The sequence below is a fragment of the Monopterus albus genome, unplaced genomic scaffold (assembly GCF_001952655.1).
Source record: "Monopterus albus unplaced genomic scaffold, M_albus_1.0 scaffold4.1, whole genome shotgun sequence".
Taxonomy (NCBI): domain Eukaryota; kingdom Metazoa; phylum Chordata; class Actinopteri; order Synbranchiformes; family Synbranchidae; genus Monopterus; species Monopterus albus.
Genome location: NW_018127884.1, coordinates 670,162 through 684,917, shown reverse-complemented (window position 1 = coordinate 684,917; position 14,756 = coordinate 670,162). Strand labels below are relative to the sequence as shown.

At 42.3% G+C, this 14,756-nt stretch overlaps 2 protein-coding genes across 2 annotated transcripts in view; one reads left to right on the top strand and one right to left on the bottom strand.

Moving 5' to 3' along the window:
* The window catches only part of LOC109964376 (protein TANC1-like), a 32,015-nt gene extending 18,201 nt beyond the window's left edge, over positions 1-13,814 (top strand). Inside the window, 17 exon segments of the mRNA XM_020607651.1 lie at positions 1,382-1,690; positions 3,063-3,263; positions 4,439-4,542; positions 4,718-4,826; positions 5,219-5,341; positions 5,435-5,671; positions 5,892-6,101; positions 6,305-6,386; positions 7,742-7,875; positions 7,987-8,110; positions 8,203-8,378; positions 8,941-9,073; positions 9,716-9,745; positions 9,826-9,917; positions 10,063-10,209; positions 11,198-11,298; positions 11,449-13,814. Coding sequence (XP_020463307.1) covers positions 1,382-1,690; positions 3,063-3,263; positions 4,439-4,542; positions 4,718-4,826; positions 5,219-5,341; positions 5,435-5,671; positions 5,892-6,101; positions 6,305-6,386; positions 7,742-7,875; positions 7,987-8,110; positions 8,203-8,378; positions 8,941-9,073; positions 9,716-9,745; positions 9,826-9,917; positions 10,063-10,209; positions 11,198-11,298; positions 11,449-12,796 — 3,660 coding nt within the window. The 3' untranslated portion in view covers positions 12,797-13,814.
* Positions 13,815-13,913: 99 nt separating this feature from the next.
* Positions 13,914-14,756, bottom strand: part of wdsub1 (WD repeat, sterile alpha motif and U-box domain containing 1) — a 9,155-nt gene continuing 8,312 nt past the window's right edge. Inside the window, exons 13-14 of the mRNA XM_020607909.1 lie at positions 14,709-14,756; positions 13,914-14,570 (exon numbers count right to left, since the gene is read on the bottom strand). The exon at positions 14,709-14,756 is cut by the window's right edge and continues 11 nt beyond it. Of these exons, the coding sequence (XP_020463565.1) occupies positions 14,419-14,570; positions 14,709-14,756 (200 nt within the window). The 3' untranslated portion in view covers positions 13,914-14,418. The remainder of the gene's footprint in view (positions 14,571-14,708) is intronic.

Sequence of the window (14,756 nt, the reverse complement as noted above, 5' to 3'; positions counted from 1 at the left end):
TCTAGCCATGCATCTGGCTTGCACCCCAATACAGCGGAGACAAATAGAATTTTGTTTGTGATCCTCACATCTTTGAAATACTACATGAAAAAATGTAATAGCTAAATGTATTTCCTCTGGGTGCTCTGGATCCCTTGGTCCAAAATCATGTAGGTCATGCTTTCTGGGGCACAAGATATTGTTTGTTGTAATACCGTGGGCAGCCAATGGGGTAAATTGGCAGTAAGAATGACTGGCAGCACTCTATCTTGCTTTTTCTTATATAATTGGGTCTACCCCACCTCTGTTGTTATGCTAGTGGGGATATACCCCACTAGCATAACAACATCCCAGTTTCGTTACATTTAGGCTCACAGACTATTTGGTTAGATTTTGGAAAAAACACAATGGTTAGATTAATTCAACAGTAGTGAATATTTTTAAGATTTTACTGAAACATTGGACTTTCTTTCTAGAAGTAAGTAAAGTGAGAAAATAAGACTTTGTATTTTGGATGATTCAATCCTTTAAGTTTCACCTTGCCTCACATTACCACGCAGCTCCCTGTGCACTTTATGTACTTTATGATGCTGTGCTTTTTACTGCCATAGTACAGACACTGTGGCATTTGGCACAGTCACTCTCTTGAGTCTGATGTGTTTTCTCAATCCGGTTGGTAATCCCACCAAACAGCAGACGCATCTGTTCAATGCCAAAGCCAAGTCTCCAAATGCTGCATGGATTACACCCTGAATGGATGGTAATATGACTGGCAGTCTTCTGGGAGTCTGGAGCTTGACTGCCAGCCAGCCGGTTACATAATTGTATTAGAATTTAGGGGTCATTTTCTTTATGATGCATTTAAAGTCAACAAACATTAAATATCAAATTTAACAATGAAGTACAACTGTTATCCCACCATCCCAGTATCCTAGCTCCCTGACTGGATAATTATTGTCCCTTTCCTGTTAAAGGGTTAAGTGAAGTACAGTCCACTACCACAGGTCAGTTGCTCATTGCTGAATCAAAATCTCATTTTTGTTAATAAGGAACTGAGCTGAAATAACAAAAGTTTGTATTTGGTCAGTCATAGCCGGTTTTAGCCAGTGTAGAGCAGTTGAGGATGGCAAGAGAGGAGATGAAATGTGAATCTGAGAGATGCCTATGAGCAGTGTTAGAGCTTGAGTCATTGTCACACTATTCACTGTCCTGTATCCCATGGCTCTGTGTGAGTCAGGGCAACAGCATCTGAGAAATGGTTCCTCATTTTGGTGCTTTGGTGATCAAGTTAATGCACCAGAGACATGCTACCTATAGTTAATTAAATGTTAATGCATTTATGCCTGCGTGTGCTTTTTCAACACTATTTCACCAGTTATGTATCTGTTTTCTTCTAATGCAGGAAATCACCACCCTTCTTCCCTTCTCTGGCATCTCTCTGGACATACTGCCAGACAGCAGTGATCTTGGAGCTGACCTGAGTGACTACATCCATCACCGGGTCAGCAGCAGCACCCAGGTGGCCGCTAACGTCACCACACCAACAGGCTCTGCCCCCGATCCGCTGCTCCTCAGCAAATTCAACAGCCACCTGTCAACACGGAGCCACGGTTCCATCCTGTACCTTCAGCTGACCCTGGATCTGTTCCACAAAGGCCACCTGGCTCTAAAAGGAGGAAACTACCTGGTGGTGCCTGTCTCCCTGTCAGAGGTCAGATATGTAGAGCACTGATTCCCAACAAACAAGGTTTTTCCATCAGGGGTACGAGTTCGGTTTCCAGCGTTTTCCTGGAAAGACATATTGTTGATAATCTTGGCTTGTTTGAAAAGACAGAATTTATAGAAAAGAAATGATGTCTCAGTTGCAACAAGAAGTTGCAGCTAGCTAAATTGATGGATAAATTGAAGTAGATGACGAAATATTGGATACGTAGCTTAATAAAAGTATTGATTGAACAATGGAAATAGTTAGATTAAGTGATAGATAAAAACATCTATCATCTGCCACTCCAAGTGATAATGTGTTAAGTTACATTTGATGAAATGTTGCCACCAAAACGTGGAGCAAAACGTGTTTCATTAAGTGGTCAGTTCACTTAATATGTAGGTTTAATCCTCTAGAGCTAACAACATATCTTACCTGAAGTGTATTTTTGGACCTTCCCACCTCCTCCTCACCTGGTCCACTGTCCACTCTTAACACTTTTCAGTCATCCCAGTGAGCTGTGTGCTGTAAAATGACATCTCACCTGAGGCTGAGACAATGAACAGCCATAAAATCCCCACACAAGGTACACAGCAGCAGCCGATTTTGGGGCATGTTTTTCACAAAAAAGGGAAACAGTATTCCTTGCGCTATTCAGATCAATAAAAAAAAAAATATCATGCTAATAATTAAGACTCACAAGCGTGCACCTCCTCATGGACAGTTCATCAGTGTAAAATTAGTGATTTATGAGTTAAGTTTGTGCAGTGCAGTCAAGAGAGTCTGATGAATCTTAGAACACTTAATATAAATTTCCAAAAATAGCCCACAGTGACTAAAGTAAATGGCAGATGTATTTTAATATTGCATAATTATCAGTGTAAAAAAGGATGAGCAAGTGTTAATATACAAACAGATGCGCAGAAATACTTAATAAACTCTTAATATACAAACAGATGCGCAGAAATATGAGAACTTAATGACTGCATTATGAGATGTTGAGGAGCATGCATAAAGTTATGCTAAAGACCTGTAGGCCGGACAGTGACAGTTAAATACTGTAGAAGTACAGTATGGATCATTTAGTAGATATTCATAGATCTTCTCAAAATGGTTCCAAATGGCAGGACTTCTATTGAAATGAATGCTTACAAGAATGATTAACAGGTTTAAAACCTTTGTGTTTGCCAACATGGTGTTGCACAAGAGCTTCCAAATAAGTTAATATTTTGAAATGATTTATTGTTAGTTTAATGTAAGGTGTCATCATTTAGTTTTAAACTCTGCAAAAAAAAATTTGCAGTTTTTTATTGTTTTATTAGTTTTGACAACCTGAAAATCTATTAGTCTCACATGCTAATTTATAAATGTCCATCAGGTGTACCTGCTGATGTGTCGTGTGAGCTTTCCGGATAAAGAGGTCTTTGAACGGGTACTTCCGGTGCTAAATGTGGCACTGGCATCTCTGCACCCACTGACTGATGAACAAATGTTCAGAGCACTGAACGCAGGCAGTGTGAGGGGAGAGATGGAGTGGAAGGACTTCCAGCAGAGATTAGACAGCCTGGCTGGATTCATGGTAAGACTGCATGGAAGGGTACACAACGGTTCAAGCTTTTGTTTGGTTTGAAAGTCATGTTTGTTTTGCTATGAAGTATATCCGAAATGCTAAGGTTGGCAGCTGGACTTGCTTGAGATTCTTCAAGATGTTTCACATCTCATCTGAGAAGCTTCTTCAGTTTTGACTGACTGGCGAGGAGTCCCAGGCATTAAACTTCTGTGCAGCCGTTAACATTCGGGGCCCTGGCACCCACCAGTTGCCAACCTTAGCACTTCGGGTATTACCATGACTTGAATAACTGAGAATCTCCACAGACATTTTGCTGTGAATTAATAACTTTATTTATACAGGACTTTTCAAAACAAAGTGCTTTACATGGTTCAGAGTGGGATAATATGATCTTGTCTTCTTGTATTTGTTAAAAGCTGAGCAGGTGAATTTTGTACCAGCTGAAGGCATGACATTTTTTTTTTTTGGCTTAACCCTGAATACAAATAATTCCACTAATCTAACTGAGGCAGCGTGTATGACCTTCTCAAGATCTGGTTGAGAGAGAAAAGACCAGATTCTTTTCAATGTTCCTCATTTAATAAAAACATGATTGAATGAATTTTGTAACTTGTTTGTCTAATATGAGGTCACCGTCAAATAAAACACCTAGGTTTCTGACTTCAGATTTTACATTTGTAGACAGGGAGCAAAAATGTTCGTGTACTGTCTGTGTGGACTTTGGAGGGCCAAAGATTATGATTTGTGTGTGGGTTTTTTCTTTTCATTTAGTTTTAGGACATCCAGCAATGTATTTTATTCAGACAGGATAATGTCAGAATATTTACTAAACAGGAGGGAGGCAAGGATAGAGCCCTGGGGAACACCAAAGGTCAGTATGGCTGCCAAGGAGGAGGTGTCACCAAACACAACTAAAATGTTATTTTTGCTAAGTAGTGTTTTGTTTTAGTCCAGTGTAGCATCCCTGTTGCCAACCCATTTTTCAGTAAAATTGAACAATCAAAAGCTGAGCTGAAGGTAAAAGATCATTAGTAATTAGTACATCATTTACATTTACCTGCAGGAATTTAAAGGTAGTATTTATCTAAAGGACTTACAGTTTGTGGATGGACTGTAAGGGGCAAACATGTCAATTCAATGTACTTTTAGACTTAAGAAATTTTCCGTATTATTTGTGTTTGCAGGTGAGACGCAGGGATGGCACACGGATGCTATGTCACCCCTCCTTCAGAGAGTAGCTAGTTTGGAGAGGAGATGGAGAGAGCACAGACTTTCTCTGTGACCCTAGGTGAGACTACAAATCAAAGGTCATGCAGCAGAAGATTCTGAAGATGCATGCACCATAAGTTGTCTGTAATATAAAGTGTGTAAACCCTTGTTGAAAAGGAAGCTTGTTAGTTTAAAAAGTTGGCCGATGCATGCGTGCCAGATCTGATAAATAAGTACTCGATGCATGTCCACAGGAGCGGCCATGCTCTCTTGGCCTTCATGTTCTCCAGACAGGAGGGCAAGCTGAACCGGCAGCAGACTATGGAACTGGGACATCACATTCTCAAGGCTCACATATTCAAGGTAACAAGAACTGTGATACTATGTTTATAACTCGTTACGTAGGTTTGTGACCAGAAATGAATGAATGTACTGTACCTAAACCCTCCTGAATTTTCTCGATTCCCAAAGTCCTCACATAAACAAGATTCTGCGCTTAACTGCATATTATTGCACAGAAACACACAAATAAGAGTGAACCCTTCTCCTTAATGCCCACACACATTAGCACTGCTCTTATACATAAACGCCCACAGTACAGTGAATATTGTACTGCTTGCATGCATGGTTCGTACTCTGTGCATACTGCTTTATACTCCTGAGACACAATTCAAATTCAGCACCATGGATTTCATGTCAGCTGGTTTAATCGCTCTTTCTGCCTCTGTCTATCTGTCTCTCTCACACAATCACAGGGTCTGAGTAAAAAGACAGGTGTGTCCTCCAGTGTACTTCAGGCCATGTGGGTGAACTGCAGTACAGACAGCCTCTCTGCTGCTCTGGCCTCCCTGAGGAACCTATATACACCTAACATCAAGGTGACATACATATGCTCTACATTAAAAAGATAACAGTCATACACCCAAATGTATAATGACATAGATATACTATTGATTATATTCATCCTGCAGGTAAGTCGTCTGTTGATGCTAGGTGGCGCTAGTGTGACCTGGTGTACAGAAGTGGTAGGACATGCCCCCATCCTGGCTGTGCATGCCCACCTGGGACATGTGGAGATGGTAGCTCTGCTGCTTGAAATGGGCGCCCCTGTAGACGGGACCACTGACAGCGGCATGACGCCCCTCTGTCTGGCCGCCGCTGCAGGACACACCGAAATTGTCTGCCTGCTCTGCAAGAAAGAGGCCAAGGTCTGGGTCATTTCTGTACAAAGAAGAGAAATAAGTGTGGATGCGGAGGTTGTGAGCAGAATAATTAGCATGACAGATCAATCTGTCAAGTCTACGTTCACCAGTTTCAGGATCTATTCTGGGAGAGAGATGACATAAACAGGCCTGCTCTAGGCCAGTGTATTACAGGCGCTGGTCAGGATCAGTGTTGTAAGTACTTCTGTGTACTCCTCTGTGCCAGGTGGGCCATGCTGATAAGAGCGGCCAATGTGCACTGGTCCATGCTGGGCTGAAGGGCCATGTAGAAATCATCAACATCTTGCTGGGCCAGGACTGGGCAGCAGAGATCCCCACTGACCCACAGCAGCAACACAGCAATGAGACTGTGACTGGGAAAACGCAGGCAGCACAGCAGGCGGTTACAGCTGCAGCTAGTGTGGGACACATTCAGGTACATATCAGCCCAAGGTCCTAATGACAAAAAAAAAATTCAAACACTTGAAATTATTTTTTTATGTTGTGCATGGTACCTCTCTTTGCTTGATGTTGAAGATTCAATAGGCGCAGTTAGCTCAAGGTCTCTGGGTGCTTTGGTTTTATTTCTGCACAGCAAGCCAGCAATACAGAGGACTGTAAAATTGTGTTTTCCTGCAGGTGGTGAAGAGCTTGCTGGACGTGAAAGATGAACAGCTGGCAGTGCAGATGGATGCTCACGACTCTCTCTGGGGAGAAACGGGTGCATTTCTCCTATCAGTCAGATAAATGCAGCTTTCTCACCTCTTTCTGTCCATCACTGCGGTTCCAGAGTCACGCTCAAGGGCTTTAGGGTTGCATTTCAGGGACATTCTGACTCTGTACAAAGAATATTAAGCAGCCAATATACCTGTGTATGGATGCACTGTGAGCTCTCTGAACGGGAATACAGTAGACACTAATTGGTTTCATTATTATGATTTTAGGATGCTCTGGTTGACATCAAAAAGTTGATTGTAAGTAGTTTTTGTTTTTGAAAGAAATGGAGCTTCACATTGATCACACAGAAAATCTCGCCCAGCCACGTTTGTAACATCTAAAAAGCATTTGTTATTCAATTGTAATACTTTTACCTCTATCATCCATGTGATAGCGTGGCTGGCTGAATTCTGTTAGGTCTATTTCCTGAAAGCATGACGAAGCCTGTTTCTCTGCCTACAGCCCCATTAGAGTTGTAATTCTATTACACAGTCCCCTCCAGTGCTGAGATGGAACAAGTGAGAGCAAGAAATGTCCTCTGAAACATTCACCTATTCATGTACAGTCCAAAGGTTTTGGTTTATGTTTATGTTTAGTGTTTATATCATTGGATTACTGCCCATTTGCACAGATATAATAATCAGTCAAGAATACATGTTAAATTCTGATTACTGAAACAGGGATTTCTACTTCTGCATTCTAACCAAGACTCTAGTGCTTATGGGTTATGACACTGGTTCAGTTTGCATATTTATGGCAGCATCTTACCTTAAACAACTAGACTGTTTTTTTGTCTCATATATGACAGTAGCTTCGTTTTACAAGCAGCACTATACAGTCAGTTTGTTCACCGAAGCTTGTGGTTATATGAAATATGGTGTTATTTATCAAGGATATTTGGAGGTTAGAGAATGCCATCAATATTGTGCTCTATCCCCAGCTGCCCAATTAGCTGACAGATTTGCATACTTTAAAAGGGACCATTGCCCATTATTTGTCAAAGTAACACTGGCTAGTTAGGGAGGTTATGGTTATTTTGTGTCTAGAGTTGGGAATAGTTACATTTTGCTTCCTTTTGTTATTAAAGGAGAAGAAAATGCTGCCAGATTTGAGCAGTTTTGATTCTTACTGCTTGTCAGCTATCTAGATTGGTATTAAAACAAAAAAATATTTAAACACTACCTCCGCAAAAAGAAATACAAAGAGCTGCTATACATGTGTTAGAATCAAATACATTAAGGAAATAACTGGCTTTGGTTTTCTCTGTTTCTCACTCTTGCTTCTCCTTCTTTCCTAAATCTGTCGATTACATATTCTCCTCTGCCTCGTTATGTCATCTTTATGCCGACCCTCTGCCAGTGCTGAGCGCGGCAGCAGGGAGAGGGAGGATGGAGATGTGTGCGTTCCTCCTGGAGCGGGGGGCAGGGATGGAGATTCCAAACCGCAGAGGAATGGTCCCATTGCTTAGTGCCACCAAACACAGACACATGCAGGTGATGACAAGTCTGGTCACTGGTACAGGGAGTTTGTCATTTTACCAGTTTTGCCCCCCACAACCACACACACACACATGCCCAGTGGAATCATTGTCGTCCTTTTCCCAGGTTGCCGAGTTGCTTCTGAATCAGGGTGCAGATATCAACGTCAGCGACAAGCAGGGTCGCACTGCGCTGATGCTGGCTGCCTCTGAGGGCCACGTGACCACTGTTGAGCTCCTACTGTCAAAGGGTGAGATTTCCCATCTTCCCTAGTGATATCCAAGGATGTTTGGTGAGAACAGTATTTTATTAAAACAATATTTGTATGGTTTGTGGTCCCAGGTGCTTCTCTGTCCTCTGCTGACCAGGAGGGGCTTACTGCTCTTAGCTGGGCCTGTCAGAAGGGCCAGAAAGCTGTGGTGCAGCTTCTGGTTGAGGCAGGTGCAGACCTGAACCAGCCAGACAGACAGGGACGGACTCCTCTTGATCTGGCTGCTCTTAACGGGGATGCAGATACAGTGGGTTTTAATGCTGTTGTCTAGATGGCATCATGTTTATCATGGAAAAACAAATATAGAAGTCTGTCTTTATTTGAAAAACTAAATTATTCCTTGTATTCCTTGCTAAAAAGATTCATTTTTTCCCTCTACAATGGATATTTAATTTATGGAGAATTGTATACTTGACATTAAATGTCGTAATTGTTCAAATTTGATTAGTACAGTGCACCAATTGTCTCAACATTTTAAGCTATTTTAGGCAAATGAAATAAGTCATAATTACAGAGATAATGATAATTATCATAATTTGCTCTGCTGCACAGTACGTCAATGTGCAATCACACGTCATGTGGTGTAAATAAGCTTCCAATCATTTTGACTGTAATCTGTCAATCAGCAGGAGATAATCAAAACTCTCTGATGATCACAGTTTCAAAGCAGACAGCTTTCTTACTAGCTGCTAAAGCAAGGAAGCTTACGGTGTGGAATCAACCAAATGATTCAAATATTTAACTTTTTCTTTGCTACAATATTAAATGTAACTATAAATGTAATATGATGATATTCTGCTCATGGCCAGGTGCACTGCTTGGTGGAACATGGAGCCGTGCTGGAGAGAGCCGACAACAACGGTACCAGAGGTTCAGACAGGACGACCGGCTGCCAGAACCCGGCTCTGGTGGCCTCACTGCTTAAGAAAGGATCCAAAATGGGTATAAACACCATGTTTGCTGTACTAGTCTTGCAGTAAATCACACTTCTGTGAATTTTATATTCAAGATAAAATGTTCCAAAAACCCTTTAATATTATAACCCGTTCTAACGCTGGTTTTCCAAAGTGCTGTATCAAAAATGTTTTACATGTGGCACAGTTAAACAGCTGTACAAACAGCTGTACAACCTCTAAAACGAGCATACAACAACAAGTCTCTGACATCTGAGACCTTGGATAGTTTGTACTCTGTGCTATACTTTTTCACATGCATGCGCTGCGTTTCTATGACTTAATGCCTTTAGGTGGCTCTTTATTAGGTACACCTGTCACTAATGCAGTCTAATACAACAGTTCTACAATAACTCCTCCCTCCATAAACTACAGCCTCCAAAATGACTATCCAGTGGAATCAACACCTCTCTAAAGCAGTTTGAACAAAAACTGAACACCATCCAGGGTTATTGGCTTAGACTGCATTAGTTACAGCATGATATACCTGATAAACTGCGAGTATATTTCACTGGTTTACTTCCATACAGTATATTATTAGTCTGTGCTGCAGCAACTGCGGGTTTACACCCACTTCTCTAACTCCCTCTGTCTCTTTTCCCATCTTTGGTTGATCTTCATCATATGAAAGGCTACAGAACAGCACCACATGATCGATCAGGTACATGATTTACATAATTCAAAGTAAGAGACCGGGCAAAATGGGTAATAGAAAGATAAATATTTGTATCACTCCATCAGGTCACGCTACATGGGCTATGGCTTCCTCCAAACCGGACATTCTCATCATCCTGCTGCAGAAGTTGATGGAGGAAGGGAACATGCTTTACAAGGTATGTTATAAACAGTGTGGTGTGAGGGTGGGGCAAACCTTGCAGCCTCTAAATACCCATTTTAATAGGCTTTAAGTGGGGTATTTTGTTGATTACTTCCACTTTTTGCCTGTTTCTTCCTCCCCTCTTCCTGTGCATTTCTCAGAAGGGACGTATGAAGGAGGCAGGCCAGCGTTATCAATATGCCCTAAGGAAGCTACCTCGAGAGGGGCAAGGAGAGGAGCTGAAAGGTCTCAAAGACCTACGGGTCTCCCTCTATCTAAACCTTTCCCGCTGCCACAGGAAAACCAATGTAAGGCCCACAGTTCTATCAAACTGCTCACACACTATTTAACACTAGGCTAGTTTATTAGACGAGGGGATGGCAGGAGGGCTGGAAGGAGGAGATAGACGGTTCCTTGAGATATATTACTTATCTGGATGAACATGAAAGGGTAATGTCAGCGCTGCTATAGCGCACAGTAAAAATACCTCTGCTTTTCACATCTAATTTCACGTCTCCCTGGTAAACAGAATGTACAGAATGTGTAAGACCTGTAAGCAGGTGGTGACATAATGAATAACTGTGCGCTGTTAGTGCAAAGATAGATGTGCGTGGCCTGCGGCCAGGTTTGGAACTCACCCTGATGATGACAGATGTCCTAACAGACTGTGTAAAAATGCCATCCTTGGGGTCAGTATGGTCGATGAATAATGGAGCAACTAATATGAGGCGATAAGGTCACTCTCCCTCTTGGAAACCAGTTTCTCTGCAAGGCGCTATTTACAGTGGATGTGCAAGTGAGCTGGCTAAATCCACATCTTATATCAGAATGCATGCCAGCAGAGAGACGACATGATACCATCATTAAACATTCAACAGCAATGTTCACAATCTCACATTCAAGGCTACCAGTTTGACCCCCCTGTCAAGGACAGAATCACAATGCGTTTGTGCCATTACATATTCAACCTGAGAGTGATGAGAGCAGTAAAAAACTGCAGAAAAACAAGCAGCTCTCTGTGAGCTTCTCTCCTTCACTGTCTGCTCCTGATCAATAAAAAGGATTGCGGCATGAGTTATGTTTTATTAAACAGGCTTCGATCCTCACATCCATATGATGAAGATGCAAACACTATTTTTACTAGAATGGCCTTAGTTTATTTCTGCAAAACAAACCTTCTCTACTCTAGTCCTTTAAACACACGGCAGTACAGGGAGATTGTTTTTACTGAGTGCTCTGTGCAATGTTTCAGTTAAAATGGAAATACTAAAGAGGCTTTTCTACCGGAAAACACAGGATTTTGGCATAGCTGAAGAGTTTGCAACAAAAGCCTTGGAACTCAAACCCAGATCTTATGAAGCGTATTACGCCAGAGCGCGGGCCAAGAGGAGCAGCAGGTACAATGTTAAATTTAGTTTATTATTTCAAAACTATTTTCAAAGTTATTCTTGTGAGAATTAGCGATGCACAGGGATGTTACATCTCTGTGGTGGTGCAAATTAATTCTTTTTAAAGTTCCTTTTGTTCATGTTCTTTGTCCGCTCCAGGCAGTTTGCTGCAGCACTGGCAGACCTCCACGAAGCAGCAAGACTTTGTCCATCTAACCGAGAGATACAGCGCCTGCTGGCACGAGTAGAGGAGGAATGTAAACATCATCAGAAGACATCTAGCAATAATTCAATACAGGGTTACAACAGGGACCCACACATCTACAGTGATCAAGGCACAGAGGACGAGACCGACGTCTATTCACAGGGAAGTCTAGAGAGGCAAACCCCTGCAGAGCAGACTGATACTGAGAAGGAGGAAGAGAAGGAGGAAGGTGAGGAGGTGAACCTAGAATGTGAGAAAAGCCCAGAATTTTGGCCTCTGAATCCATACGCTCCAAACAGGACTCTCCCAGGAAGTGTGGCCTTTGGTTTAATAGATCAGGCGCCATTTTTTCCTCAACAAGAGTATGTACAGAACCAACTGACTGTGGACATGCCTGAATCTGTTCCTGCTATCAGCAGACAGGGCAGCAGGACTCATCACCACTGCCATTCCCTCCAGTCAGGGAGCAGAGTCGGGGGCAGGCCTCTCTCTCTGTGCGGTCCCTCCAGTCCTCTGCCAGGCAGACACATCTCCACCTCTCTGAGGCCTGCACCAGTGCTCGGTATTGAGATCGGCCCTGGATCCACCAGTGAACACTCTGGACACAGCCCCACTGAGCACTATCACCCTATGTCCCCTAACAGCTCCTCCCCACCTGGACCTCTTCAGATGTACCAGCCCCGAGCCTCCAGCTTCTCCCGGGGTTCTGACAGACTCTCCACCCACTCTGTGGCTCTGGATAGCCTGGCTCTTGCATTGGGGTCTGGTATGGAGGTTAGGAGGGAAGGCGGAGGAGGGGGCACAGCAGGCTCAAGAGGCTCTAGCTCCAGTCAGGCCTCCAGTGGAAATCTGTCAGACAGTGGCAGGCAGCAGGTGCTGGATGCCCCGTGCCCCATCAAGAGCAGCGGCAGCTTCAAGACAAAACCCGAGCTAAAGCCACGGCCATTCATGGGAGTAACGGACAAAGCAGTGCGAGTCCAGGGGAAACAGACCTCTGGCCTGAGCCGACAGGGTGGAGTAGGGGTGGAGAGTTTCAGTATGTCAGTCATGGAGTTCCAAGGACTCAACAGTGAGTTCAAGCAAGCCTCCTTCCAAGAGCAGCTCTGTGGAAGTCAGGCCAACAGCCAGCAGAGCCGGGAGTTTGGAGAGAGGCTCCACCAACGAGATGCCAGAGGCACCACATCCTCCCAGCTCCGCTGCCCTGATGGGAGGCCCAGACAGGCGAGCCTAACGAGAGACAACCCGGCTCTGCACACGGCTCCCATCAAACCCAAACGCTCATTTATAGAGTCTAACGTCTGAATATAGTTTATCAGAGCACAGATACAGGCCGTTTCCAACAACCTATGTCACACATAAGGTAGCAAGAGAGACTGGTTTGAGAGCAGATCCCATCCCCGAGCCTATTTTGTTACACTGCATTTACAATCTAGAACCAGTTTTCAACTCAGGCTACTATGCTTTTGCTTACATGTCTACAGCTACAGTAGTGTATTCAAGAAAACCAGACATACCTTAAGTAGGGGTTAAAAAAAAAGGTAGTACATTGTCTCAAATTTTAATTTATTAAATCTAGTTATCAGAAAAGGCTTTGTGCATGAATATACAAAACCTCATGCTATTAGCTGCAGGATAGGACCATTTCTATTGTCAAGTGTCTTAAAAAACATTTATATTTGTACGTGTACACTATATTTGCAGATGATATATTTCCCTGTAAGTGGTTATCTGTCAGCATTGCAGACTTCAAGAGAAATGACTGTGTACTTGAGATTCTTTTTTCTTGGTACATTTGATAAAAATGCAAAGTAATGACATTGCTGAAAACGTCTTATTTTAACCTAATATTGAATTGACAGCTTCAATATTCACAGTATATGTCTTTTTATTTTTGCATAGCACAGAACATATTCATATCAAGTGTTTATTGGTTTATTTGGACAAAGGGAATTTACACATGGATGAAAGACCTTAAGAGACTTTTACACTGCTGTATGTCCATAGTCGTCGTATTCCCTTTTCAGTCAGTCATACTATGGATTGCAGAATGTTACCACGTTATTATGGTGGTATAATAAAACATTAATAGAGATTTACATTTCGGCTTCTACTTCTACGTGAGAATCCACAAGTTGCTGCAATAAGCTTCATGAATAAAGGGTCTTGTCGATTCACAATCCAAACCAAACTTATCTGAACTGAAACTTGACCAAGCCATCAAAATAAACTAGTCATGCACATTGCAATTTTTGAAAATTGTGGAAATGTCCTCAGTAATTTCACTAAATGCTGGACGTTGCACAGGGAGGTAAACCCTACACTACTGTGGCCACGCACCAGAACCCATGGGGTTTGTAATACGCAGGGTCCAGCAGTATCCAGGCAATCTAGCAAACACACATATATAATGCTTATGTTGGAGTTTATAAAAAAAAAAAAACTAGACAATGTGAGAGGATTGTTGCTGATCCAATGTCAAACCAACACCCTAGTCTGTAGTTCAGTGTAGTTTCCAGACAAGTAATCAAAATGCACAGAACACTAAGCCTCCGAATTAAAGTTAGTTTTTTTTAAGTACGTTGTTTAGCTTTGTTCATAAGGACCTTTGATATATACAGTTGTGTGCACAAGGTCAGGCAAGTTACACATTTTGTTGCTTTTGTGAGAAGAAGGTACAACAGTTGGTTATAGCTATAACATGCTAAGATTTAGCAATTCTTCAAATGTTAAAACACTTAATTTTCATTTCATTGCCTTTAAACCTAAACAGTGATGGAGAATATTTGAAAGTTTGAGACCAGATATTTTTCTGAGGCGGCAGACCAAACCGGAGCTAAAAGCAAACAAACACTTTGTCTACTTTGTGTTCTAACATGTTACCCATAAGAACGTGATGTCGGTTTGTCTTTGTGCTAGATGAAACGCTAGTGGCTGGTCCTCCAGCGTCCAATAGCCATCTTCAAGGTGTGGTTAGGGGTGAGCAGAGTGGTCAGTAAGGGAAGGTTGGTCATTGGGCTGGACCGGTTCTTGGTGTTTATCCAGCTCTCAATGGCCTCTCTTTCATACGAGTAGCCATCTATTGGAAAATGTCCACAATACACTGAAATTAACTAATTAAATTAACTTTGAAGAAACAAATGCCATGACACCAACTTCCATGTTATGGAACACTGTGTAAATTGTGTTATGAGTAAAAGGTCTGATCTTCACTTACCAGCAGCAATGACTGGTTCCTTCATCAGCTCCCTGGTGATTGGACACA